The following is a 27,276-nucleotide window of genomic DNA, read 5'->3' on the forward strand; positions in this document are numbered from 1 at the left end:
ATCGAGCGTCTCGCTTGCGCCAATACATGTACGGACAAGAACGAGTGAAATGCACGATAACTAAATGACATCAGTTAGATAGATGTCTTTCTGATATCAGTGTAATTTGAATTGGCCTGTTAGCCAAAAATTGTTTCGTATGTCCATATGTTCTACTCTAAAGGTCGCATATCTAAACCAATTCCCGAATTTTGTAATCAATTGATAGTTAAGTTTTTATGGTCAAATTAGATTCTCTAAATTCTTCAAAACAACGGAACCATACATTTATTCAGTTTTAAACTCTGCTCGCGAGGTCTACAGCTCACAGAGCCACTAGTAATATTACTTATCAGAATACCTTCTGTTTAATTATTTTTAAAGTGAAAACTTCTTTAGCGGCGCTGTGCACTTTTTGTGATGGGGAAAAAATGTTAAACTCGCGACAGGTAAGATTCGTAAGACGTGACGTCACGTGTCATTGAGTTTTTCTGTATTGATTTAAATGTCATCTAGTGAGTTTCCCTCTAACTGGTACTAATATAACTCGAGTACTAACAGTGATGTGCTTAGGGGTTTCAAGTAATGCGACGAAATAACGCTAGATGGCGTTAACCTCAATTATACATAGTGAAAACTTCTTTAGCGGCGCTGTGCAATGTCATTGAGTTTTTACTTCTGCCGGCACTCCCGGAGTGCAACCCGTTGTTTTTAATCATTAGTGACTTTTGGTTGTCACCTGACGATTTGCTTGTTTTTGCTAACTCTCCTAACATTAAAAAAAGCCTTTTACCCCGTTTTGCCGTGTTTGAGCTAGCTACTCGGGTCTCTTTTAAAACGCCTCGCTCGTTTGTTAGTCCGCTAATTGTCGGGCTTACGGCTAAAGCCTGAAGGGCGATCAGATTAGCGCAGTTTATGCCAGCTAAGCTACCGGTCGCCTTCCTCGCGGCCCCGATGCCAGGCCCCGCTCAAACGGTATCACCGGGCTAGGGGTCGTGGGGTTGGGTAAACGATCGGTAGCGAAGAGCTGGCCTACACCAGCAACACTGTCATCCCCAAAACGATGACGACTGACCTCCCCACGCGGTGGGGAGCGACCCGCCACAGCCGTCGCAGCCGAAAGGCGGACACGGCCTCTCATACCTGCCTAAATGGGAGGTATCGAATGATATACAGCAGCAGCGCAGTTTATCGCTATGCTACCGTGTTGGATGTGGAGTCTTATGCTACCGTGTTGGATGTGGAGTCTTATTGACTGAACGAACGCGAAGCTTCTCTGTTACAGCTTGGGCAAAAAAAAATTTCGTATGTCTGTCCGACTGTCCGTCATACATCATACTTATATCCCTCCACTTCTCGATGACCGACAACTGGTTAGGTACTCTCTTAAGGGGCCCACAGATTACCAGTTCGCCTGACGATATCAGCCTGTCAGTTAAAATTTGACAGCTCCGAACAACTGATAGGCTGATATCGTCCGGCGAACTGGTAATCTGTGGGCCCCTTTACTTTATAACTAATACTTTGTAATTAAGTATAATTGATATTTTTGATACACACCGATGCAAAGGTACCGGCGAATTTCTAATGTGTTTACTGAAGCATATATCAGGGGTAACGAGCTTTCTTGAGCCTAATTCCATTGTATCTTCCAAGCGGTTAGCGTCCATGTTTGGGGTCCATTAGCTACCCCGCATTACGGCAAATATTGCCCCAACATTGCCCTAATTTCGCCAGGTAGGACCCGCACTAAGTTCATTAAACTTGGGTACCTATTGCCAAGTCACATTATAACTTATGTTCGACTATAGAGTGGTACGGTAAGCTCCTTGAAAGCATCATGGAAATGAGAAAACAGTCAGAACTTAAAAATAGGTGCATTGGGGTAATTTCGAAGGCGGGGTACCTAATTTAGAAAATGGCAAATATATACTAAACTGGAAGCACTTTCTACTGTAGTACCAGTATGCAAGATGACGTGGTAAGAGTTGCAGTAGCGTAAGTATTGCTAAAGTACGAAGTGCTTTTAGTTTTATAGATATTTGCCATTTTCTAAATTACTCCGCTTTCGAAATTACCTACCCCAATGCACTTTACATAAATAGTTCCTTACATAATACTTAAAATAAGCTAGCTTCTGCCCGCGACTTCGTCTGTGTGGAATGATGGTGATTGATAAAAACTACTCTAATTAGGTACTCTATGTCCTTTCCCGGACCTCAAACTATTTCAATGTCAAATTTCATCCAAATCGGTTCAGCGTTCAAACGAACGTGAAAAATTAACTGACATACAGCAAACAGCGTTGGTAGCACGGTCGCATTTTTATCGCTTGTCACCATTGCCTGTCCCGTTCTAACAAGTACCTATAATGTAAGTGCGAAAGTGACGGGCCTAGCGATAGGTGATAAAAATGGAACCATGCTGCGCCCGCAGAGTTACTTTCGCATTAAAATGTCATGGAGGTTTTAATCCAGTAACTTTGTCGAATTTTGTAACCTGGCTCTTTTGCGTCAAATCCGGTAGTTCTGATTTTTTGCAGACTTGTTTATGATGTCGGCCCAATGAATAATCCAAGTTTGTGACTTCGAGCGCCGAACGCAACTTCTCGGTCACAGGTTCACAGTTTCGAGGTCACAAACTTGGATTATTCATTGGGCCAACATCATAAACAAGCCTGCAAAAAATCAGAACTACCGGATTTGACGCAAACGCAAAATGTATAATTTTACTGTATTATTTAGTTTACAAAGAATCTAGGTATCATTATTGTGCAGTCCTTAAACGCCTGATGTTTTTATACGAGCAATCATCTGTTTTACATCATTTGATTACCTACTATCAATTAGTTTTACCTTTAGAGCCCAGCCACATCACACTTCCTCCCACTTCTTCAGCCCCCCATTACACAAATTTCCTGCGAACTGATATGAGGTAACAAGCTTTACTCTTTGCTCAGCGCTATAAAACGTAGTGGTTAAGTATAGGTCTTCTCTTTGAGGGCTATCACCTAGAAGAAAGTTTAAGTACCTACCTAAGATGAGTTATCAACTAACTGTTTTGGTTCTTAAACGTCAAACACTTTGCAAAATTAACATAAAAGGAAGGAAGGCAATCAGGCAATCTTTATCTTTATTCAACTTTTCACATTTCAAGTGCTGAATGCCTAGAATGATAATGAAAGACTTTGACCCCAGCAAATACCTCGCAATCCTCGCATTCGTGTAGGTATCCTAACAGCAAGAAAGTAACTTTCCAGGTTTATCCTTATTGCATATAAAATAAAGCTTATAAATGATTAGACATCTGCGTCGACGATAGTCCGTTCAAATCAAAGTCGTTCCAACCTTTGTGTACAAAACAAACATCCACGACGCCGCCTCAAAGAACATAAACAGTTTAAATTTAGAATCTGCTTGCAATAGACGTTAACACATCAACACAGATTTTTTTAATAAACTGAATATAACTCTATATTGTCACTGTAATTTTCAAATTTGTTGTCAATTTTCTAGTGCAAGTTTTAGTTCTGAATTGTGTTTTTGTGTTGTGAAATGGACGAATTGGTCGCTTGGGATTTTACGTATACAGCCGCAAAAAACGCTTTAATTCGATCTTGGGATATACCAGGCGGTTGGCTGAACAGCATCAGGAAATCCATATTTTACGGTAATTACTACACCTTATAAAACAAAGTCCTCCGCCGCGTCTGTTTGTGTGTAACTACTGAACGAATTTTCATGCGGTTTTCACCTATTAATAGAGCGATTCTTGAGGAAGGTTTAGGTGTATAATTTGTTAACCCGTGCGAAGCCGGGGCGGGTCGCCAGTTAGGTAATATAATCTAAGGAAAAGTGTATAGTTAGGTATAAGTAGGTAGTTCAGAAAAAATACTATTAGTACTTACGCATTCCTGTTAAGCATGACTACTTTATCATCTTTCACTTAGCTAACTATAAAATTATTGTGCACAATTGTAATGTTATCTTACAGAAATACCACGATTTCGTAATAATTATCTACTATTTTAAGTAAATTACTATGCTAATTACTAGAATTAAGTGCAACGGACTGTCTTTGACGGGACTAGACAGTTTAGGAAACCATGCCCCTATAATATCAAACTACCCACTAAAGATTCTGCTAGAGTTTTGTTACGGTTCCGTCGGTTCCTGCTAACTAGGCTAATTTACTCACTTGCTGAGCTAATAGCAGCTTAATTTCCAGTTCAATAAGAAGAAAATTAATCATGCTAAGCTTACTGCGGAATTCCAATACGGAGCATCCGGTCCTCTACATAAATTGGTTTCCTTCTGCGCCAGGTACAATTAATAAATCTGGTAAATTTTCAAAGGAAAAATGTAGATTGATTTGGAAACAATGGTGATATTTTGTATTTTTGACCCACTGAGTCGGCATTTATAGCCGGTCAAACAACTTTGTCAGTAGAAAAAGGCGCGAAATTAAAATTTTCTATGGAATGATAACCCTTCGTTCCTACATTTATTTAAATTGCCGCTTTTTTTCTACTGACACAAAAATGGCTTGAGGGACTATATTTATTTTTTGACATTATAAATTTTATGGGAAATTACGAATGCATCCAAATAGTTTTTTCTACTGGCAGCATCAATAGGTTTGTTGACGTTTTAAGTTCTTAAGTTGTTGCACTTGTCTGTCACCTGACAGCAGTGACACTGACAGTAAATAAAATATGACTGTCATTGGAATTAAAAGAATTAAAAAAAATGGCCGCGTTAGGTATGTGCGAAACCCCCGGTTGCAAATCTATTGCACAATTACAATGCCCGACGTGTATTAAACTTGGTATACAAGGCTCATTCTTCTGCAATCAGGATTGTTTCAAGAAATCGTGGAAAACGCACAAAGTTATCCATTCGTTGGCGAGTAAGTTGAAATTTTGAGGTTATGTTACGGTGTTAGGTTACGTTGTTTAGTTTGTAACTTTTGTTTTAGAGGGCGAGTCGACAGATGGCTCGAAGGTCGAGTACAATCCTTGGCCGTCATACAATTTCTCGGGGAAGTTGAGGCCGCACCCGCCGGGGCCGAAGCGGACGGTACCGCCGCATATAGGTCGCCCAGACTACGCTGACCACCCGACCGGTTTCCCCGCGTCTGAGAACGCTGCGAAGGGCTCTGGACAAATTAAAGTGCTAGACGATGAAGAGATCGAGGGCATGCGCGTCGCCTGCCGCTTGGGAAGAGAAGTGTTGGATGAAGCTGCAAAGTAAGACATGTTATTGTTGTTAATTGGACTCTGATCCTTGTTTGCCTCCCATTCTCTTGTATTGTTCTTGTTGTATAATCTGATTGACATGATAACTACTATCTGTATCATCTAACTGTAATAACCTTGTTCTACAGTCTGATATGACATGATAACCACTATCCATATCATCTAATTCAGCATTTCCCAAACTATGGGTCGCATGCGAATATTGGGTGGGTTCTGAAACTCCTAGGAAATCTGAGTGTTACCAGTAATATCTTAAGACGGCTATTTAAGTGGTTGGCCCCGAATTCGTTAGTCAGTTTTTGTTAACTGGGTCAGGTACCAGTCAACTTTAGTAACCACTGATCTAACTAATATTGGAGCAAAAGCAGAATCACTGTTTTGGTTTCATGTCGTGATTGATATTCAAAATATTTTATATGATCAAGTTACCTACTCTATATGATAAGTTCCCCAGGTGCTTTATTGTGAAATATGGTGAAATACAGGCAATATCCCTATTAATTTTAACAATAATGGTGATCTGAGAAATAAGACCATTTTTCAGGCAATCTTAAAACTGCTTTATTCATACAACAACAGGCTACTCGTAGCTAAACCCTATCTGGCCTATCTACTAACAAATGCCTAATCCAGCGTTCCTTATCTGAATCAGTGCGTTTGATATGTCACTAAGAATTTTCTCACCTTATCTGCGTGATTCAGATAAGGTTCAGAATATTAACTATATATGATATCTTACTATACCTGAATTTCTAGAGCTTGTGCTGTTGGTGTGACTACCGATGAGCTTGACCGTGTCGTCCACGAGGCCAGCATTGAGAGAGAATGTTATCCAAGCCCACTCAACTACCACAACTTCCCTAACAGCTGCTGTACTTCTGTTAACGAGGTTATCTGCCACGGGATACCAGATACCCGTCCATTGGAGGTAGGTTTTGTTCAGCTGATATTTAGGTAAAAATGGGACCCTATTACTAAGGCTACACTGTCCATCTGTCTGTCACCAGGCTGCATTTCATGAACCATGATTGCTAGACAGTTGAAATTTTCACAGTTGATGTATTTCTATTGCCGCTAAAACAACAAATACTAAAAACAGAATAAAATAAATATGTAAGTGGGGCCCCCATACAGTCAGCAGCAGAAGTCGCTATACACTCCAGGTGCTCAAAGAGAGGTAAACGTTTAAACTGTCAAAAAGTTGTTGACTGTCATGGTATGATGGTATTTAGTATTTACTTGTGAGCGCTCAACTTGTCACAAATATTTTAACAGTCGCTATTCATTAATTTCTACACTTACAACAAGTCGTTGATACCTTAGCTGCCAAAAAACCACTGGTATCTAAGCGGTCAACGTGTCAAATATATCTGAACAATATGGAAAAATAGACGTTAAAAAAAATATACGCGTCGACTTGAGAACCTCCTCCGTTTTTTTTTTTCGTCGGTTGAAAAGCATACAAATATGGTCGAATATTGAATGAAAAATAGCCATGCTAATTACAAGTAAATCGTTTTCACAATCATCGAAAGCAGTACAGTCTTGTCATCACATACATCTATCTCACGTTTTGCTCTTCAACCATTTGACATTGACAGGGGCCTCTCGGTCAACTTACTGCAAACTATTTCTTTTATCAGAATCGTCAAAACGAATGACACAGCGAAAGCTAACTGAAGCCGAATTTAGAGCCAATTGTCAAGGCACGTTGTGGTCTCAGTAACAGGCGTTTGCTTTTCAAAGCAGAGACCGCGGGTTCAAATCTCAGTCGCACGCACCTAGCGATTACAGCTTTTTTTTTGGGTTTCATTTCTATTATTAATTTGTGTCTTCTGGTTTTATGTTAATTTCGCATTAGTTTATATAATTTTTGAAGATATGTGACATGTAGCGTATGTACGACTTTCTAACAGGACGTTGTAGGTTTGAACCCGCAGTGGGCGTTCCTTAGATTACTCCTGTGCGGAATGCCATTTGATGTTTACTCCTAGGTTATACTAACAAAAAGTTCAAAGATATATATAACTCCAATATTACTCCGTATACTCTATCGGCTATCCTCTCTGCTAAGTTGTAAAAACAAAATTCGTCATTCCTATGGTCAACAGTTAGCATATTACGTATATGCATGGCATTGGCAGTGATGTTTTTATCGCATACATCTATAGAAGAGGAGGCACCGTTCTTGAGGATCATGAGTCCAACTAACAAAATAAAGAGAGGAGTTATAGTTGGATATGTTTAGTTTAACACCTTTACTGCCCGTGCTCCTCGCGTGGGGCCACGGCTAGCATCTATTACAAAGCCATAAGGTTTACATGTCAGATTGGGACAGTGAACGTGTTACGTTTCAATTCAATTATTTTCTCCTTCGTTCTTTGATCGATTCGGAGTATCGTATTTTAGTAGGTACTATACATGGGTGGCCCATTTAGATCGGTCAGTATGGGAAAATCTAAAACTATAAGACATACACCGATCTCTTCTAGGAACCATGTCATCGATTTTAGTAACAAGAAAAACTGCATTCATACATTTAAAAAAAACAACGGGTGGCACCGGGAGTGCCGACAGAAGTGAAAACTCAATGACTAGTCCAAAATGTCTGCAGCACTATGTATAATTGATCCATCCTCCTTTTTATTGAAAAACTTTAGTTCCGAAATTACTGGTCAGTGAGCTTGTTTAAAATTAGAAATTCAAATTTGTAGCGTGAATTGTTTAAAATTCGAATAGAAATTGTAAAGTTACCTTGCAGACCTCACATCTAAATATATTTGGTCATGATATTTTGAGTTTTATTCACCAGTACTAGAGTTCACTTTTATTAGCGATTTCATCAAGATGTAGTTTTGAATCATATTTGAGTGATATAAAGTTATTAAAGTAACTGTGAGATCCTCGTATTTCAGCCCGTACAAGATTAGAACATTGAGCTTTATTGCTTAATATAAAAGTCCAGATTTAAATAATTGACCTGATTATGATACGTTATGACTAAAGCTCTTTGGTGAATAAAAACGAAACAGCAGTCTCAGGCATACATTTTCGCCGCGCGGTAGAAAGAGAGGAGATATATGCCTTACGCGTTACGCCTTACGCTGTCTCGAGTTTATCATTCTTTCCCCACCTCAAAAAGTGCACAGCGCCGCTAAAGAAGTTTTCACTTCAAAAATGTATGTAAAATGTAATGAAAAAAATGGTGGTATTTTCGAAAACTTACTAAAATCAATTAAAGGATATGAAAACAATGCATTTTATCCATTTCAGACATCATGTTTCATAGTAACATTTACTGCTACCTACACAATCGATATCTAAATAGAAATAGTCTTATATTTATTTTTCAAAACGTTCGGGGCTCGATTCCCGAGCTGAGTACACATTTTTTTTAAATGTATGAATGCAGTTTTTATTGTTACTAAAATCGGTGACATGGTTCCTAAGAAGAGATCGGTGTATATCTTATAGTTTCAGATTTTCCCATACTGACCGATCTAAATGGGCCACTCTGTATTATGCTCTACGGTTTGGAACTCGGAGGTTTGGAAGAACGGCCGCCTATGACAGTTATAATAAAAAGCGATCATTCTCGTAGAGCCTACTTATTTATTGTCTAAGTTTGACACTTGACGATAAAATACTTCTTTAAGAAAGGAGGTGTCAATTCGTAGCTGCTACAGTATTTTTTTAAAGTTAAACAGATAAATGTTGATGCTTAGTTACCATAAAAATAACAACTGTTTAGCAACTGGTGGCACCCTGGCCGCTGACGTACGTGATTGGCAGTGCGTGTAGGTATTAATGACAGCAGCTCGAATTTGAGTGCTTAGTTACCACTGACTTTCTAACCGTTATTGTCATTGTGATTAAATAAGGGTGTATGTGTTAAAGAAAAACTCAGAAGTTAAGATATATGTGACGAACTGAAAGCCTACGTGAAAATGACAACTTAGATGTCCTTATTTTTGTGACGATTGAAATGTATATGTTTTCTTGGACACCTTGCCCGCTCAGGTATATCTGATGCTGACTGTACAACAAACGTGATTTTTTGCCGGTTTTTGCGTAATAGTACGGAACCCTTCGTGCACTAGTCCGACTCGCACTTGGCCAGTTTTTCTCTTCCGGCAGGCTGTTGGTTATATTTATTCAGATCTGTAGAGCTAAAACCCTATAGTTATTTTTTGGATAGAACAAATATTTCCAGTTCCGAATGATGTTGTGGACATAATACAAGTTAACAGTTTGTTTACATTTTATTAAGGCCTTCATAATACAGTTTTGAAGAAGTAGAAGGCCTGAACATGGCTATGAGTGTACAGCAAGAAAATTAGGCTTTAAAGTAGTTATTTTATGATGTCACTCTTTGTTTTGACAAAAAGGGGTTACTGGCTACAAACCCATTGATGGAATTTAATATTTTGCCTTCAAACATTTCAGGATGGTGATGTCTGCAATGTCGACGTAACAGTCTACCACCGAGGCTTCCACGGAGATCTCAACGAGTCTTTCTTCGTAGGCAATGTGCCCGAATCAACTCGGAAACTGGTCCAAGTGACCTACGAGTGCCTGATGAAGGCCATAGACATTGTGAAGCCCGGCGAGAAGTACCGTGAGATCGGGAATATTATACAGAAGCATGCGCAGGCCAACGGGTTCAGTGTAGTTAGGAGTTACTGTGGACATGGAATACATAGGCTGTTCCATACCGCGCCTAATGTCCCACATTATGCCAGTAAGTAATTTTTTTCTATACTTACTTACCTGTTAACTTATATGTATCTCTATGTGTTAACTGTCGTTGACTGAGGGTCGCGACCTAATTGCTAGTTACGTTAGTTTCAAGACCAAATTTGGATTTGCGAGCCACGCTCGCGCCCACGCACGTAATAGTTAAGAGTGTTAAGACCCTTTTTGATTTGTCAGGATGTCGCCGTCGACGGATACGTCTGGGAGGACATCTCATCATCATACGTACTTAATTGTTGAATGTTGATTACTATAATTAAATAAAAATTTTGAAGAGTAAGAATTTTTTATGTCCATATTAATATTAAGAAGCCCTAGAGCCGTTGTTAGTTGTTGATCGTCATTCGTCACGAACTTTTATGTAATCATGTACTTAGAATTCGTATTTGTTACGTTCATTTTGGGCATGGCAAATGATTGGTTCAATGTTAAAATATGTGAGATCATTCCTAAGGTTTCCAAATAACTATGACAATTTGTTGTCCCTAATTTACTCCATGCCTTATTCTGATAATTACTTCTAATCTTCCAGAAAATAAAGCAGTAGGTGTGATGAAGCCGGGACACTGCTTCACAATCGAGCCAATGATCAACGAGGGCAGCTGGCGTGACGAGCAGTGGCCGGACCACTGGACTGCCGTCACCGCCGACGGCTCGCGCTCTGCTCAGGTACTATATTATATCATTGGACGGTATATCACCTCATGGAAATAGGTGCATCATCAAATCATTCCATATATATGGGCCTCATGTATGGCGCTGGTTACGTGGGACACTTGCAATGTTTGTATGTAATGTATGTTTGTGTCAAATCTTGCAAACTAAATTAGACCCACTTCACATTTTTCGCTTGGGCTTAAACTTCACATACATTATGTAAGCTGACATGACAATGCAATATTTTGTTACCATCGAGCAGATCTGATGATTGACACAGGAGGTGGCCATAGCAACTCTGTAATAAAACAACGAGTTTGGAGTTTTTAGAATTGTCTCGATAAGTACTAGTTACCTGTAGAAAGAAAAGTACAGTCAGCGATAAACGCTTGTACCAAAAATGTAATTTTTTGCTAAACACTTATTTTCTTTTCCAGTTTGAACAAACCCTGCTAGTAACGGAGACCGGGTGCGACATCCTCACCGCGCGCGGCACCGGCCGACCCTGGTTCATGGACCAGCTGGAGAAACTCAACGCTAACTCTTAGTCTATCCACAAACCAGTTCTGAAAGTCAGTATGTCTACATTTGATTTTGGACCGTAATACCATGGGGTTAAGGTGAGTTTCTGTTTTAAATACAATCAAGCAAAGTATTACAAGATATTAGTAGCAAGGCGTCTTCGTATACGGGGTTGGAGATCTCTTTAATATCACATTCGGTTTTGGACCGTAATCTCAAGCGTTTAAGGTGCGTTTTTGTTTTATAAATGACCGCAGATGTTTTAGTAGTAAGGGGTACAGCCAACCAATTTGATTCAATAAATGCAGTGCTCTGCCATTGTAAATAATTTCCAAAAATCGAATCAACAATCTATTCCCTTTTCCAGGCCGCACCAATCTACAAGGTTTTCCCGAAAAATCCAAATATATTACAATTAATCCAGCTTTGATGATTCATTTGAAGACGAGTCAAATTTCCCGAAAGTGCAATCTAATTTGAATCTTAAATCGGTATGCTAAAGTTGAAATTCTAGTGGCATAGTATGCCTGGAAGAGGGTTAATTATCGAACCTGCTCACAAAATTTTGCGAGAATCGGTTGAGTATTGCGACCTGTAGAGGAGAACATCCGGACATACAAAAGCATTTTCCCCAAACTAAAACCTTTGCTAACGCTTGGTCAAAAACCTAGTATTTTAATGGACATCTGACTTTTGGAACATGATTGTGAAGTATTTTCAATCGAGCAATATCACGTACAATCTAATCTTGACCTTAAGTCCTCCGAGTTTATGATGTCTTAAATTTAATGTGTTATTTTTAATTTTTTTTGAGACTTCCTAAATTATACTGTAGGCAGTTTTCGTACTAGGTAGATTTTATAATATTTTGTTACCTAAACATTTTGACTTAAATTGATATTGGTTTACAAAGCAATGTATTAGCTTCCTAAGTCCCAGAACCCTTATAGTTAGACCAAGGAAAATCTGCAGAGATTTTGATAGCCCACGCAGTGCAAGTGTTATTTTAAACGTCAAACTTCTATGAAATTATGCCGTATAAATGACACATGCACTGCGTGGGCTATCAAAATCGCTGCAGACTTTTTTGGTCTAACTCTAGTTTCGTTTTTGAATTTGGAACCTTGACTTATTTAATCAAAGTTAAAATTACGTTTTGGAATAGAGCCTTTATTAGGGCCTCTGGGACTCAGGAGGTTAGAGTTCAACTAAGTGTGGTAAATCTGTCCAATCTTTGTCCAATGTGTATTTGGTCTCACATTTTGCTTAATGAGAGAGTGAGATGCAATGACATTGGACTGAGAAATTGAACCAGGTGGACCCTAAGCTAATCATAGTACAATCTAGTGTAAAAATATGGGTGCACACATCATACTCAAAAATATGTCTCATAGCGCTTATTTCAACTATGGGACCATGTATCTAGTAGGTATATAACTGGATCTAGCATGAGGGGTGGGGGGAAATGACCGAACGGGATAGTCTTATGTATCTTTCAGTAGGAGTAGCAGCGAAAGCGCTATCATTGTTTGTCCTTGTCACAGTCTCACATTTTTTTATTCCCCGCCGTAAATTTAGTATGTATTATGGTGGGCACTTCTATAGGATCCTACCTTCTATGAATGGGACATTTTTTTGAGAAGTTATATGCACCTTTATTTTTACACTTGACTGTATTATAAGTATTATAACATTTATAACCCATTACAATAAACATAGTTTTTTACTAATTATAAATATTTGTTTACATTTTATATCAAATACAACCAAGCGCCTTGAAAAGGGTCAAAATATACATAATAGAATTAGTAATTATACAGCTATGTACTTTTTTGTCGTGATGCCGAGTTGGTATGTGATTATTATATTATATATTTAACTATGTACTACTTTGGTTCATTTTATCGTATATACCGCACGTCGCCCCCAAGTGTAAGCAAGACAGTGATATGTACGTATAAAGCAATGCGTCCCTCTCGCACACCGAAGTGAATCCGCATTAGTGTCAAGACCGCTTGTGAAAACACATGTGAAATATGCGTGCTCACTTAATTAATGGATTTTTTAAATTTCCTAAAAGTATAATATTTCAAAATTCTCAGAATTTCTGAAAAATGTTATGAATATTCCTTTGTTGGAATCGGAAAGTTTAGTTATAAAAATATGAGAAGATTCCTGTATCTTCCTTGCGGTATCGTCTTGGGTCGTCCCGTTCGTTTTTCGTCAAGTTCTTAAATTAGTCCTATTCTGCTTTCGTCACACATTCTACATTCGTCACAATCGTCGGTGGCTTTCAATGTAGAATGCGTGACGAAAGCAGAATAGGACTAATTTAAGAACTTGACGAAAAACGAATGGGACGACCCAAGACGATACCTTCCTTGCAAAATTTCGATAAACATTTTTGCAAGCCAACATAGTTATTTACGATACAGTATTACAGTGCGAAGTATCGTACACCATTTTTCAGTACATAAGGCCCTTTAAATTTTCGACGTAGTTACGTATTGTGCTTATTATAGCACCTGGTGTCGTAATGGAGCACCATACAGTACATATACTATAATAGTACATTGTGCAACATGGGGCGTAAGTTGAATATTGCAAACGAGAGTAAGTTAAATCGCGACGGCTTGCCGGAGCGATTTATAGACTCGAGTTTGCAATATTATTACGCCCCGAGTTACACACAATGTTTTTCATCACACTTGCGATACAATAAATAAGTATAAAGACAAAAAACTGTTAATTATGGCACTAGAAACTTCATAACTCCCTAGGGAGATCGCTTTTTCTATAACTCCCGCTAAACCTGCGTGCAATTCCACATTTACTGAGCGAGTGTGATGAAAACATATTTACACGCCTCGGTGTACAAGGTCGTGTAAATATGTTTATGGAACGTTGGCTTCTAAAGATTTTTGTGAACTCGTCTGTACAAAACATCAATTGAATTAGACCTTGTCATCATACCAATAAGAGTCTCGCTACTCGCCATCGTGAATTGCAAGAGCTATAATTCAAATTATTAGATACAGCGACGTGTATATTTTTAATAGTATAATGGAAACAATGAAGATAGCTTGCTTCCCTTGACAGGCATAGTGCATAAATTGACCACATACTATAGATTAATTAATTACACAAAAATTAAATACTGACCGAAAAAGTATGAACGAGGAAAGAAAGCCTGATATATTCGCTATATAATACCATTATAGTTAAATAATAAAGAGGATGTTCTTCTCCGTAAATGTTTATTAACTAAGTGGTTTCCAAATCGTCTCTGCCTTATAAAGGGTTAATTGAATGATCAAAATCATATTATGTCCTTATCAAATAGTTTTGTAGCCAATAGGGAATATTACGCGAAACTCTGCGTAGGAGGCGCCACTACCACTATCCGTCACAATCTGGGTCTACCGTGAAACAAGAAAATCGAAATTTCGTTATCTAACCTCTCTATCACTTGCATATTCGAGCGATAAAGAGGCAGATAACTAAATGTCGATTTTCGCGTTTCCCGGTAGGCCCTTGTCAACAAACCGCCTTGATACATCAATATCATATTTTACTGTCTGTGAAAACTTGTCAAAAACAGTTTAAGGCACAGTATGTATAAGTTACTCTATGGTTTACTAGAGGAGCTAGTGCTGCACTCTGGCGGCAGAACATTGCAGTAATACCCCCTATTGCTAGGACCCATATTTTATTTACTGTCAAGTTTATTTACTTTTATAAAACTGAAATAGTGTTAATAAATAAAATGAAATGAAATACTTTTGTTTAATTTTATTATAACTCGAGTTATAAATTTGGCATTAACAAAAACAAAACAATAATTATTATTTACATTTAAATAAATAGGTTTTAATAACGAAATGCGTCAACAAAGCTAATTCTATGATAATCTAACTAATGTACTATGTATCTAACTTAGAATATGAGTATTATAAATAACACAGTCTCAAGAAGTTTGAAACAATACATTAAAATGCTTACATGTAAAGAATTTTTTAATCGATATAACTTATAACATACAATTACTAAGAATAAGAACATTAAGAACCCAAATTTGCAATATAACACTTTAAACTCTCGCGTTTTGTACACATATTTAATTACACAAACGGGTCTACCGCGATATAATTTCATTGTTTTTACAATTAAATTATATCGCCGTAGACCCGTTTGTATAATTAATTAAATATGAACCCATATTTGGTTTATTGAGTCAGTCGCTATGTTTATTTTACTTGAGCACTTTCATTGTTTAAGTTTTAATTTAAGTATTTTGAAGATCACTGGTAGCGAGTCAAAGCCATTACATCGTTATAACTAATTTAAACATTATTGGAACTTATTAAATACTGTTATTTAAATAAATGAAGTAAATGCACGAGAGTTGTTTCGAAACTATTGTTAATATTTAACGTATACTTTACCAAACTATTTATTAAGTTCTGTTATATTTCTGGCTGATGGCATGTAATCCTTTTCATAGGAAAAAAATACAGATGGTTTCTAGTTTTCTAAATGCACAGTGCTTGATTTTACATCAAATATCTTACTTCATTAGACGGGACCACACAGAACGAACTGCCTCGCGAGGAAATTGCCGCGCGAAACGGGTCGATCTGTGTAGACGTGCCTCGGCTTCTCCAGCCGGGCTAGCACATGATTGGCGCGATAGTATTTCGCGGCGAGATAAACTACCCGTCTTTTTCCAACTATGTCAATTAAACAGGGACGGGTAGTCTATCTCGCCGCGAGATACTGTCGCGCCAATCATGTGCTAGCCCGGCTGGAGACGCCGAGGTACGTCTACACAGATCGAGCCATTTCGCGCGGCAATTTTCTCGCGAGGCAGCTCGTTCTGTGTGGATCCGCCTATTTACAGTTAATTTGTAATACTAAGGAGACATTCTTGTAGAATAAAAACTTTAAATACTTATATCAGTTGTACTAATCTTCGTAATCGTCGAACAGTGGTATGTAATCGTCGCTTCTGGATCTAAGTTTGAGTCCGAACTGAGTAACTTGGTTCATATTCGGGCCCTGGGTTTTGTCTACTGATTTTATGGTTGCTGCTTTCCAGTTGTCGACGCTGTCTGTCTTTCGGGTTACCTCTTTCTGTTTCATGTTTGCTAGCTTGGATACCACCACTTCTCTCTGAAATTGATAAACGTGTATGAATATGGTGTAATGCGTCATTGTCTGGGACCTACTTTGGTCTTATTTACGTAAATGTTTTACTGTCTTTTTTTCTGTAGTCAAGAAATAGGTACTTAGGTAAGTAACCCTAATATTTTAAGGAAACATTTAGTAGTCCGCCTTTTGATCGTCACTAATATTAGGTCATTACCTATGAAATTGGCGTTTTGTTCGGAGAATTTCAACGAAACACGAATTTCCATACAATTAATTTTGCGGATATTTTTTTGATGGCTAATTCAAACCAAACAAAATTTTTCCAGTAATTTTTGACACCTTTAAGGTATGTTTTCAATATCTCCATTTCTTGAAAATTGGTACCATTAGAAAAATATAAGTAATTTTAATACTCGAACCGACAGCACATGAAAAGACCTATTTTCAAGGCTTAATTCTGAACACTTAACAATAAAAAATAACAATTAATTGTATGTAAAATCGTTGTTTATTGAGTGCACTGTAGTTTTATTGTAATTGTGTATGTACTTTTGTAAAAAAAAAAAAACTAGGATCAGACTTATATCTATGAACAAAAACGCCAATTTCATAGGCAAAGACATATGTAACTTCGTATAAGACGAATAAAGTCTAAGGAAAAAACGTGCCTCGGAATTCAAGTAAAAGTCATTCTCGAATAGATGCCGCACACACCTTTAGCCTATCCTCGGCTAGATGGCGTGACGACACCGTTTCATATTTAACAATTTTAACACTTAGATATCAGTGAATGAACATGGATCAAAATGATATAAAAATAATAAAATCATTTATCCATATACTTATATACATTTTTTGATAACTTTATACGTTTTCATTTTGAGTTTTAGTCGTGTGTCGATAGATGGCAGTAAATTTACAGTGACTACAAAATTTACAATGACAGGACCCCTCTATACTATCCATTCTTTTTGTTCATAGGTAAGGACCTAATATATCCTTTTTGAAGACATGTCATTTTGCTATGTCGAAAATATTTAAATGGATGTTTTTGTATGCTCAGCACTGGACGATAAAAAATAACAAACTAAAGGGGCCAACTGATTAACAGTCCGCCGGACGGTATCGGTCTGTCAGTTAGAACAAAATTTTGACAGTTCCGAACAACTGACCGTTCGATACCGTCCGGCGGACTGTTAATCAGTGGGCCCCTTTAGAATGATGATAATAACACTGTAGAACTGTGAATTGACAAATCACAATCATATTTGCTCATGATTTGCTTGCCGACTAAATAAGAAATTCAGATTTCATAGTTTTAAAACTACAAACTAGGTCTAATAAACTTACCTGCTGAGGAGTATCCACATAACTGGCATAAATTCTCAGGACTGGCTCGCCGGTTTTGTCATCAAACGTCAACTTGCTTTTTGGTGGGATCTTCGCTTTGACCACTGTTATTTTCTGCGGCACTTGCGTTGTAGTTGACGTTGTGGTCGTGCTAGGATTCTCAGCTGGAACAGCTATCAGCCTTACAGGCGCCCTTCTGGACATAATGCTATTCTTCTCCTTGTTAAAACCTTGGTCTTCACTTATACTCGCTTCCACTATCTGTCCAGCATATACGCTTCCGTCTTTTGCTACCTTCTGGTCTTTATCGTCAGCCCTGTATAGAGTGTAAGCTACTTTCACTGTTTCATCAGGCTTAGGTACTGGTTTGACTGGCTCTGGCTTCGCAAAAGGAATTCCTAATACAGATATTAATTCTCCACTCGTTTCGTTCTTCTGATCTTCCGTCTTATGTACAAAGTATGGCTGAAATTCTGGATTCATTGTAGTGCTTGTTGAAGTTGTGGTTGTCGAGGTCGATGACGTAGTTGTATTCAATTCTGCTTCAGTAGTTACTGGTTCTTGTGGTGTCTCACTTACTTGAGCTAATGCAGCCGCTGCTCTGACGTCATTGATTGCTGAGAAAAATCCACTTGCTATTGCGCTTCCAACGCTTTGACCAACTTGGGCGTAGTACAGTGGAGTTGTCGTCTTATGTTCTTCCGTAGTACTTTCTACTATGTACTTAACTGTTGATGAAGGTTGGGATTCAGTGACCAGTTGAACGGTTATATTTTGTGGCGTTGTAGTTTGGTATGGGGTGGTGGTTTCTGCTGGTTTCTCAGTTACATTTTGAGTAGTTATAATAAGTTTTTGCGGGACTAATGTTACTACGGTTTTTTCTTGAGTTTCCCTCTGTACGACGTTCTTATCGTTTTGCTGTTGTCTTGCGACGAATGGTGCTGGTGCTTGCTTGGTAACTTCGTTTTGGAGCAGGATGACTTGTGGCTGTATTTGTGATGCTTGAGTTTGGATCTGTGCTTCCGTGGGGACGTCAGCAGCGTACGGTATGAATTCGACGGCAGGATACCTCTGCAACAATTGGTTCTGTAGTCTTTGCAGATATCCGGGGTCAGGTTGATATAATGCGTTCGGCGGTATTATGATGCCTTCAGCGCCGGATTGGACAAGATCCTGGTGGGTTGGCATGGCACTGAAACCCTAGAAATTGGCACAGTTATGGAAATGTGTATATGTTATTTACTAAGTTATTTTATTGTCTTATGCTCTACTGGCCAGGCGTTACGTACCTAACAACAGTTTTTAAACCATTATTAGTATTTATTAGTTGTTAGGTAACGTACCTATATAAGTATGCAGGCATAGCGAGCGCCGGCAGACCGTACGTCATAACGTCATTTGTAGGTCGTTTCGAACCAGGGTTTGTATATCAGGGGCCGATTTATACGAGAGTTACCTGTTGTATAGTGAACTGTTGCGGCACTAGTTGCGCCTGATGCTGCGACATAGCTATCGCCGGCAGCCCGTACTCTGACGTCAGTTGTAGGGCGGCGCCGTTTCGGACCAGGGTTTATATATAAAGGGCCGATTTATACGAGAGTTACCTGTTGTATAGTGAACTGTTGCGGCACTAGTTGCGCATGATGCTGCGACATAGCTATCGCCGGCAGCCCGTACTCTGACGTCAGTTGTAGGGCGGCGCCGTTTCGGACCAGGGTTTGTATTTCAGGGCCCGTTAAGGACTGGAACAAATAAAATATTGCTCGATTAGTCAAAGTTGGCAACGTTTGACCGAATTTAATTTGAAAAACTTGCCTTCTGAACTTTTGAGATAAACCTAAGACGGATATACTTATGGTTGGATACTTACCGTAGCTTTAGAAAATCCTATAGGCGATTCGATCTTAGCGACATGGATCGACGGCTCTATGTATTTCTCTGTTACTTCGTATGTTGGTTTTGGCTAAAAAGAAACAAATCTTTTAAAGTTATATCAATATTAAATTTATTGATCAAGGACAATTGTTTAAGGCTAACGTCCGTCGACTTTGAATTTTGATTTCGAACATAAGACTAGGAATTTTGTGGGTGCAGCTACAGCAGCTTACTTGGGTGTATTCCCATTTGTCCCCGCTTTACGTGACCGCCGCCATACAAGGGGCGGGGACAACTTGGAATAATTTCTATGGAGCACCTATTTCCATCTGTGCCCAGCGGAGACCAACGGGAATACAACGTTGCTGAACACAAAGTACTTACACCTTCTGTAGTCACCTTCACTCCATGCTCCGTCGCATCGATGACCACGATAGGCTTCTCCGAGAGACTCAGGTTGGGCGCTGGGATCGTGTGGATGGCACCTGTGGGTCAACACGGACTGAACACGCTTGCTTTCGCCCATGGAAATGTCAAAGTCGCTTGTTCGTGTATGAACTCTAAGTAGCTAGGCAAAGATGTAATTGTTGAATGAAAGATAAGTAGTAGGTAATGCCTACAGATGGGCAACTTGCGGAAAGTTTCGAAAAAATTGTAAAAACCTCGGGAATTTCAAGAAAATTTTTCAGAAAACAAAGAAGACTTTCATTCGAGAATAAAATTTTCTAAATTTTTTCAAGTGATATTTTTGCAATTTTGAAAATTCGTCCGACGGCACTTCCGTAGTGTATAGTGTTGCCAATCAACAAACGTCCTTAGTGGAAATCCTAACGCGAGATATACCTACACAAAAGCAAAGTAAAAGTTATGCCAATTTGGTGCAACCTAATATTAAATGTAGTTTACTAAGGTACTAGGCGATGGTTGTACGATTACATTTTAGTGTAGAAGAATTAAAAAACATATCTTGAAATAGATACATAATTTTAAAGCGACATTCCGACATTTTCACAAGCGATAAATAAAAACAAGTATTGTGAATTTGTGCACAAAAAGATAATCTTCTAGGCCTTCGATGGCTCGTCTATCTGAAAGTAGAAATATGGGTGAAAATAAAATAACGAAATTGCGTGTAAGGACAGTACGTAGCATTGTGCGCATATACCGTTTTGCACGTGCAGTAAAATTGTGACGAAAGATACGATTTTACTCTCGGCAATAACTTATGTAACTCTTAACCCGTTTGTGGCTTTTCATCAGAAAAGAGTCCTAGTGCTCCATGTGCGTAAGACCCTTTATCTGATGCGAAGTTCCTTATACACAATTTTTTCACATGGAACATGATGACAACTGTTCTCTGGTGGAAAGCCACATTTTTTAAATATCAAATTAAATGGACTGAATGTAATTGGAATTCCCCAAATTAGGATACAGAATTCCCCAAATTAGGATACAATACAATCCTTAGATATGATACGTTACAAAAGTAAGGTAATAGCCGGGTCCAAACAGCAATCATATGGGCGAGGCAGGCAATTTCCTCGCACACAAAACGGCCAGTGTAGACCCGGCTAACTATGTCAGATATAAGATTTAAAATAACTCGACTCTCGCAAACAAAATTCTCCTACATCCAAAGCCTCAAGAAAAGTGCAGTGCCTATAAAGTGAACCTTTATCACCGTTAACTCTCAACGCAGTCGGCGCGGACGCAGCCTTCACGAACTCGTACTCCGGCGTCGCGCTGGTGATCGTCGGTAGTCGGGCCGTCGTCTTCCATGGACCGCTGTTGATGAAGACGTTCCGGTTGTTGTTGGGGTTGGGCCCGTAGTGCTTCATGGCGTATCTGCGGGAAATTGGCCTGTTTGGTTTAGGGATTAGCGGCTAAATTTGCTTACACACTCCTAATATTTTTTAGTTATTTTAAAGAATCGCGAAGGATCTAAGACTTAATAATCGAGGCTTGACTCTGGATGATCACTTCTCTGGTATTACGGTACCTACCAAGTGTAATCATCGTAAGGAGACCCTCGAAAAGGAAGAATGACGAGGTAGTTCTAATTGCAATAATCCATTGGATTAGGTAAGTAAGAACCTACACTGATGTTTGGGTAAATGCTGAAGCTCTTTCAATAGTGGTCAACTAGAAGACTCATCAGCTAGAAGACTCAGAGGCCTATGTCCAGCAGTGGCCGTCCTCTGGCTGATATGATGATGATGATGATGAGAAGACTCATTAGATTAAATTAGATATGGTTCGTTGACGACCGGTCTGGCCTAGTGGGTAGTGACCCTGCCTATGAAGCCGATGGTCCCGGGTTCCGGGTTCGAATCCTGGTAAGGGCATTTATTTGTATGATGATACAGATATTTGTTCCTGAGTCATGGTTGTTTTCTATGTATTTAAGTATTTATATATTATATATATATCGTTGTCTGAGTACCCACAACACAAGCCTTCTTGAGCTTACTGTGGGGCTTGGTCAGTTTGTGTAAAAAAATGTCCTATAATATTTATTTATTTATTTATTTACTAGCTGTGCCCGCGGCTCCGCCCGCGTGGATTTTGGTCTGTGTCAGTAAGCGGCTAATTTCTAATCCTAATTTCTAGCCCTCTCCCCTGGAGGCGGAACTTGAAGTAAAGTTGACAGATGGATATGCTAGTGGACTGTAGTCCAGATAAAATATTTACCAGTTAGGTACCACTAAATAAAACTACACTCTAAAATCAATAGTTTTTTTCGCCCTTATTAAAATTTTACACGTGATTTTAACGACAGAGTAGTATATAGGTGTATATCGGACGATACAGTAAGGTATACGCGCGGGAGCGAAAGCGAAGCGGCCTGCCTGGCTAGAGCGCCGCTCACCGTGGTCTTCTTCAGACTCCTGAGGAAGACCGCGTGCCGTTTGTAACCTCAATGCGTTGCGAGACTTTCGCGAATGATTCGATTTTTTTCGGGAAGGCATGGAAATGCGTATAAAATGCGAGTCCCAAATCGTTTGACTCCGCAAACGACCAGTGCCGGATTAAGATATTTTGATGCCCTAAGCATTTCTAGACCATGGTGCCCCTCTCCCTAGGGTCATCAAGATTACATTGAATTTTTTTGGTAAATTGAGTGGCGTTCATTGCCGCATTACAGCTGAGAATGGAAATCAGTGACATCATTTTATCACGAAAATTTACAGTGCCGCAGCAGTAACGTTGCAACAGAGTACCTAATGCTGCTGCAGTCGCCATATCTTAGAATGTTATTGAAAACGCGAGCGAAGCGAACGCGAAAATTTTTCGATATAAAAACGCAATTTGATAGACAGTTGTACATTTTTAGTTTTAGTATGGAAATCAGTCACATCATTTTATCACGAAAATTGACAGTGCTGCAGCAGTAGCGTAACAACAGAGTAATGCTGCTGCAGTCGCCACCCGAATGTAATCTTTGTCATATCTTAGAAAGTAATTGTAAACGCGAGCGAAGCGAGCGCGAAAATTTTTCGATATAAAAAACGCAATTTGATAGACAGTGGTACATTTTTACTTTTAGTATGGAAATCAGTCGCATCATTTTCCAACGAAAATTGACAGCGCTGCAGCACTAACGTAGCAACAGAGTAATGCTGCTGCAGTCGCCACCCGAATGTTACCTTTGTCATATGTTAGAAAGTAATTGAAAAGACGAGCGAAGCGAGCGCGAAAATTTACCGATATAAAAAACGCAATTTGATAGACAGTTGTACATTTTTACTTTTAGTATGGAAATCAGACACATCATTTTATCACGAAAATTGACAGCGCTGCAGCAGTAACGTAGCAACAGAGTAATGCTGCTGCAGTCGCCACCCGAATGTTACCTTTGTCATATGTTAGAAAGTAATTGAAAACGCGAGCGAAGCGAGCGCGAAAATTTACCGATATAAAAAACGCAATTTGATAGACAGTTGTACATTCTTACTTTTAGTATGGAAATCAGACACATCATTTTATCACGAAAATTGACAGTGCTGCAGCAGAACGTAGCAACAGGGTAATGCTGCTGCAGTCGCCACCCGAATGTCACCTTTGTCATATCTAAGAAAGTAATTGAAAACGCGAGCGAAGCGAGCGCGAAAATGTTTCGATATAAAAAACACAATTTGATGGACAGTTGTACATTTTTACTTTTTGTATGGAAACCAGTCACATCATTTTTTCACGAATATTGACAGTGCTGCAGCAGTCACGTAGCAACAGAGTAATGCTGCTGCAGTCGCCACCCGAATGTCACCTTTGTCATAACTTAGAAAGTAATTGAAAACGCGAGCGAAGCGAGCGCGAAAATTTACCGATATAAAAAACGCAATTTGATAGACAGTTTAACATTTTTACTTTTAGTATGGAAATCAGACACATCATTTTATCACGAAAATTGACAGTGCTGCAGCAGTAACGTTGCAACAGAATAATACTGCTGCAGTCGCCAAAAATTTTTCGATATAAAATACGCAATTTGATAGACAGTTGTACATTTTTACTTTCAGTATGGAAATCAGTTACATCATTTCTGTGCATGTAATCACGTCTCTTCTACTGCTCGCTCTTTGGCTTCACTCGAAAGCGCTACTTGATAGGATGCTTTTAGTTTTCGGCTTTCACGGGGTCCCTTATAACACTTTGACAGTTAGGTCTCAGGATCGCGGCTAAGGAGCAACACGGCTTGGCTGACAAATCTGGCGTGCAAGAGAGCAAAATTCGCTATAAAATCGGTAACCTATGTCGAAAAAATCGGCAGGCCGCAAGTCCGAAAGCAAGATTTTTTTCCATGACTTTAAGGGCCTCCGCGTAAGGTCAAATCGAAAGCCTACGTTGGAGATGTTCTTACGTACCCTCACTCTCTTACTTGATCCCTACGACCCTTCGTTATTAGATGGGTAGGTACTTGTACACGTATAAAAGTTTCATGTAGGTACCTACTCCACGACGACTGCAATGCTGATGCAGCCTGCGCGTTTTTTTGCCTACGGTTTTGGTGCCCCCTAGACGTGGTGCCCTAAGCAAGTGCTTATTTTGCTTAAAAGGGTTAATCCGGCACTGCAAATGACAGAGGTCAATGTCTTTTTTTCAAAGCACCCACCTTCGTGGCCATTATTAAGTGCTGTAGGTATACGTATGAATATGGATTTGATATGGATGCGATATAATTACGATTAGGTATAATTCATGACGGAGAAAATTAATAATTTTAAATAATTATGCAATTATACGCGTGTTGATATGTGTGTTTATTTTACCACTACGTAACTATGTAAACTCATTTTTAGTTTTCTTCATTACTTAATGTTTACTCAGTTCCCCAAAAGATGGCACTGTGCAATGAGGGGCAATGAATGTACTGTCGTTTAATTTTGTTGTATTATTCAATCAACATAATTATTCAATTAAATTTGTTGATATCCGTACCCTCTCTTCTAAACTTAGAGTTAATTTGGCAAAATCCTTCGTCGGTGGCTTATTCATGTCAACACGTATTAAATTCAGCGCCATCTGTTAGTTTACCAGGGTACTCTATAGTGGTAGCACATATTTGAAAAAAGTTTGCCCCTCCTTCCTAAGTAGCGCCATAAGATTCAGGGGCAAACTTAAGTCAATCGAGTTTTGTGGCTACCCCCCCTTTTAGGGGTTGAATTTTTATAGCCTATAACCTGGCCGGGGATGTTCTCGAGAGATTAGTAAAATTTGCATCAAAATCCGTTCAGCCGTTTTCACGTGATGCGCGTTCAAATAAACAGACAAACAGATAAACAGACAAACAGACAAAAATTCTAAAAACTGTTGGAACGTGTTCTGTTATCGATTCTAAGTATCCCCAGCCAACTTTTTTTCGAATATCTTCCATGTACAGACTTTCGACCCTCTTCAGCTTTATTATATGTACAGATATGATAGTTGCTGTGTGGTGAGTTCCTGTATTTAAGGCGTCCTATATGTGAAACCTGGAGTAATCGAATGGAGTTAGTAGTCAATATACTCGGCTTACAGTAGGTACCTGTGCGGTGGGTTCTTGTATGGTAACGTCAGGTGTCATGAAAGCCTGGACTAGTTCGAGGCGGAACCAAGCCTTATAATATGCTGGTGATGAGAGACTCCGAGACCGAAGGTGGATCGACGATTTAGAAGAAACTCTTGGATGATGGTGAGATCTTCGTTCAGTGGACGTCTTTCATCAGATATGACAGTACCTGTGAGGTGGGTTCCTGTATATAACATAAGGCGTCCTATGCGATGCGGCCTGGACTAGCCGAGGATGCGTCCAGGGCCGGTGAAGCGTGACTCCGGGACGGAAGGCCGTCGGCACCCGCATGCGGTTGACCGTCATGCGACTGATGTATGCGGCCTGAGATAGCGACCATAGCGTGAGGTAGACTAGTTGGATCTGGAACAAGTTAAAGAAGATTTAAGAAATAGTTAGACCTGTAGGGATGCACCCCATCACTACCGACTTGCAGTATATCGGTAGGTACTACTCAAAGCTTGTCTGGAAAAGAGATCTCTTAAGCGATAATACCGTCTGTTGTTACCTTTATCCAATTGTCTTTGTTTATGTTTCTGTACATAGGAATGTAGGTACCATCACGCTTCGCGATTGTTGCGCCATTTAGGGTCCTAGCGAAATTGGTTGTGTACTAATACTTACCTTACGCTATAGAATTTCCAATTAAGCAAGAACCCTAAATGCCATAACAATCCCGTGTCGTAATAATATAAACTGTGTAAGGTGTGAATTTGTACAATAAAGAGTTGTATCGGCTGATTGATTTTGGTACTAATTTTAGCAGGAAACTTTTAAATTCATACCATTCAATTTATTCCATACAATTTATAAACTTAAAATTAAATTAGAAAATGAGATGAACGCGATCACCGAAGGTACTCATCAATCTATGTGAAAAATACTACTATTTGCGTTACGGTGCTGTTTAAAAGTGTTACCCGATTTATTTATAGCTTATTTATGGATACCTACTATTTTCTCTGCATTCACGTAACTAATAACAGTAAGTATTTATTTACAATCTATCAAAATAGCTGCAGCACTCGTATTAATGACTCCCAAGGTAACACGCCTAGCGACATTCCGTAAAAGTCAAGCAGGGAAAGGTGCGTGAAAACAGTTCTCGGTATCGAGACGATTATTGCTCGCCACTTGATAATGACCGTATTTTGCACTGCAGCTTAGTGCGTAGATAAAACAAAGTAGGGTTTTACCTAGATTTGATAGGTATAGCTCAAAATTATAAGTTACGTTGTGGGTAGGTACAGTCAGCCTCATAGTAGCGGATGAACCAAAGGTCCAAAAGTATCTGCCACCCTTACAAATAGTTCGCGTTCAAAAGTCATTGTTCTACACATACCTACTTAACTCGTAGATACTATGGGCCCGATTCGGATTTTGTAATAGACATCTATTAGATATATATATTTTAGACATCGCCAAGATACGATAACGATATGTTTAAGATCTAACCTGTCAAATTTGACATTTCCGCGATTCTGGAGATACTCTTGAACGATTTCAACAAGATATTACTTAGAGATCTAATTCACACCTACTAGATATCTAACACGATCTATCTTAAAAGTGACATTGGTTGCCCGAATAGCGCTGCAAAAGAGAACTAGTTGAAATCTTAACTATAACGTATCTAGAATGGATCTAGTACGTGTCGTCTCTTGTGAATATCTTGAAGTTC

The 27,276-nt window shown here is 39.0% G+C and overlaps 2 protein-coding genes across 2 annotated transcripts in view; one reads left to right on the forward strand and one right to left on the reverse strand.

The window, feature by feature from the left end:
* The first annotated feature begins 4,685 nt into the window (after positions 1 to 4,685).
* On the forward strand, positions 4,686 to 11,346 carry LOC134791966 (methionine aminopeptidase 1). The gene is made up of 6 exons (XM_063763061.1): positions 4,686 to 4,887; positions 4,957 to 5,227; positions 5,993 to 6,164; positions 9,683 to 9,977; positions 10,524 to 10,660; positions 11,086 to 11,346. Exons 1-6 carry the CDS (start codon positions 4,728 to 4,730, stop codon positions 11,194 to 11,196), a joined length of 1,146 nt encoding a protein of 381 aa, XP_063619131.1. The 5' UTR covers positions 4,686 to 4,727; the 3' UTR covers positions 11,197 to 11,346.
* A 4,696-nt stretch (positions 11,347 to 16,042) lies between these two features.
* LOC134792034 (uncharacterized) overlaps positions 16,043 to 27,276 on the reverse strand; it is a 35,596-nt gene continuing 24,362 nt past the window's right edge. Inside the window, exons 2-8 of the mRNA XM_063763157.1 lie at positions 25,765 to 25,958; positions 21,228 to 21,391; positions 19,931 to 20,031; positions 19,542 to 19,634; positions 19,276 to 19,413; positions 17,672 to 18,871; positions 16,043 to 16,342 (exon numbers count right to left, since the gene is read on the reverse strand). Coding sequence (XP_063619227.1) covers positions 16,136 to 16,342; positions 17,672 to 18,871; positions 19,276 to 19,413; positions 19,542 to 19,634; positions 19,931 to 20,031; positions 21,228 to 21,391; positions 25,765 to 25,958 — 2,097 coding nt within the window. The 3' untranslated portion in view covers positions 16,043 to 16,135. The remainder of the gene's footprint in view (positions 16,343 to 17,671; positions 18,872 to 19,275; positions 19,414 to 19,541; positions 19,635 to 19,930; positions 20,032 to 21,227; positions 21,392 to 25,764; positions 25,959 to 27,276) is intronic.

This window comes from Cydia splendana, chromosome 7, assembly GCF_910591565.1.
Source record: "Cydia splendana chromosome 7, ilCydSple1.2, whole genome shotgun sequence".
Classification (NCBI taxonomy): domain Eukaryota; kingdom Metazoa; phylum Arthropoda; class Insecta; order Lepidoptera; family Tortricidae; genus Cydia; species Cydia splendana.

What these genes read in the sequence shown, in the direction of transcription:
- LOC134791966 (XM_063763061.1), top strand. Translation starts at nt 4,728, where the DNA reads ATGGCCGCGTTAGGTATGTGCGAAACCCCCGGTTGCAAATCTATTGCA. An exon ending in GTGTTGGATGAAGCTGCAAA is followed by an intron (nt 5,228 to 5,992) that starts GTAAGACATGTT and finishes CTGAATTTCTAG; the next exon opens with AGCTTGTGCTGTTGGTGTGA. An exon ending in TAATGTCCCACATTATGCCA is followed by an intron (nt 9,978 to 10,523) that starts GTAAGTAATTTT and finishes CTAATCTTCCAG; the next exon opens with AAAATAAAGCAGTAGGTGTG.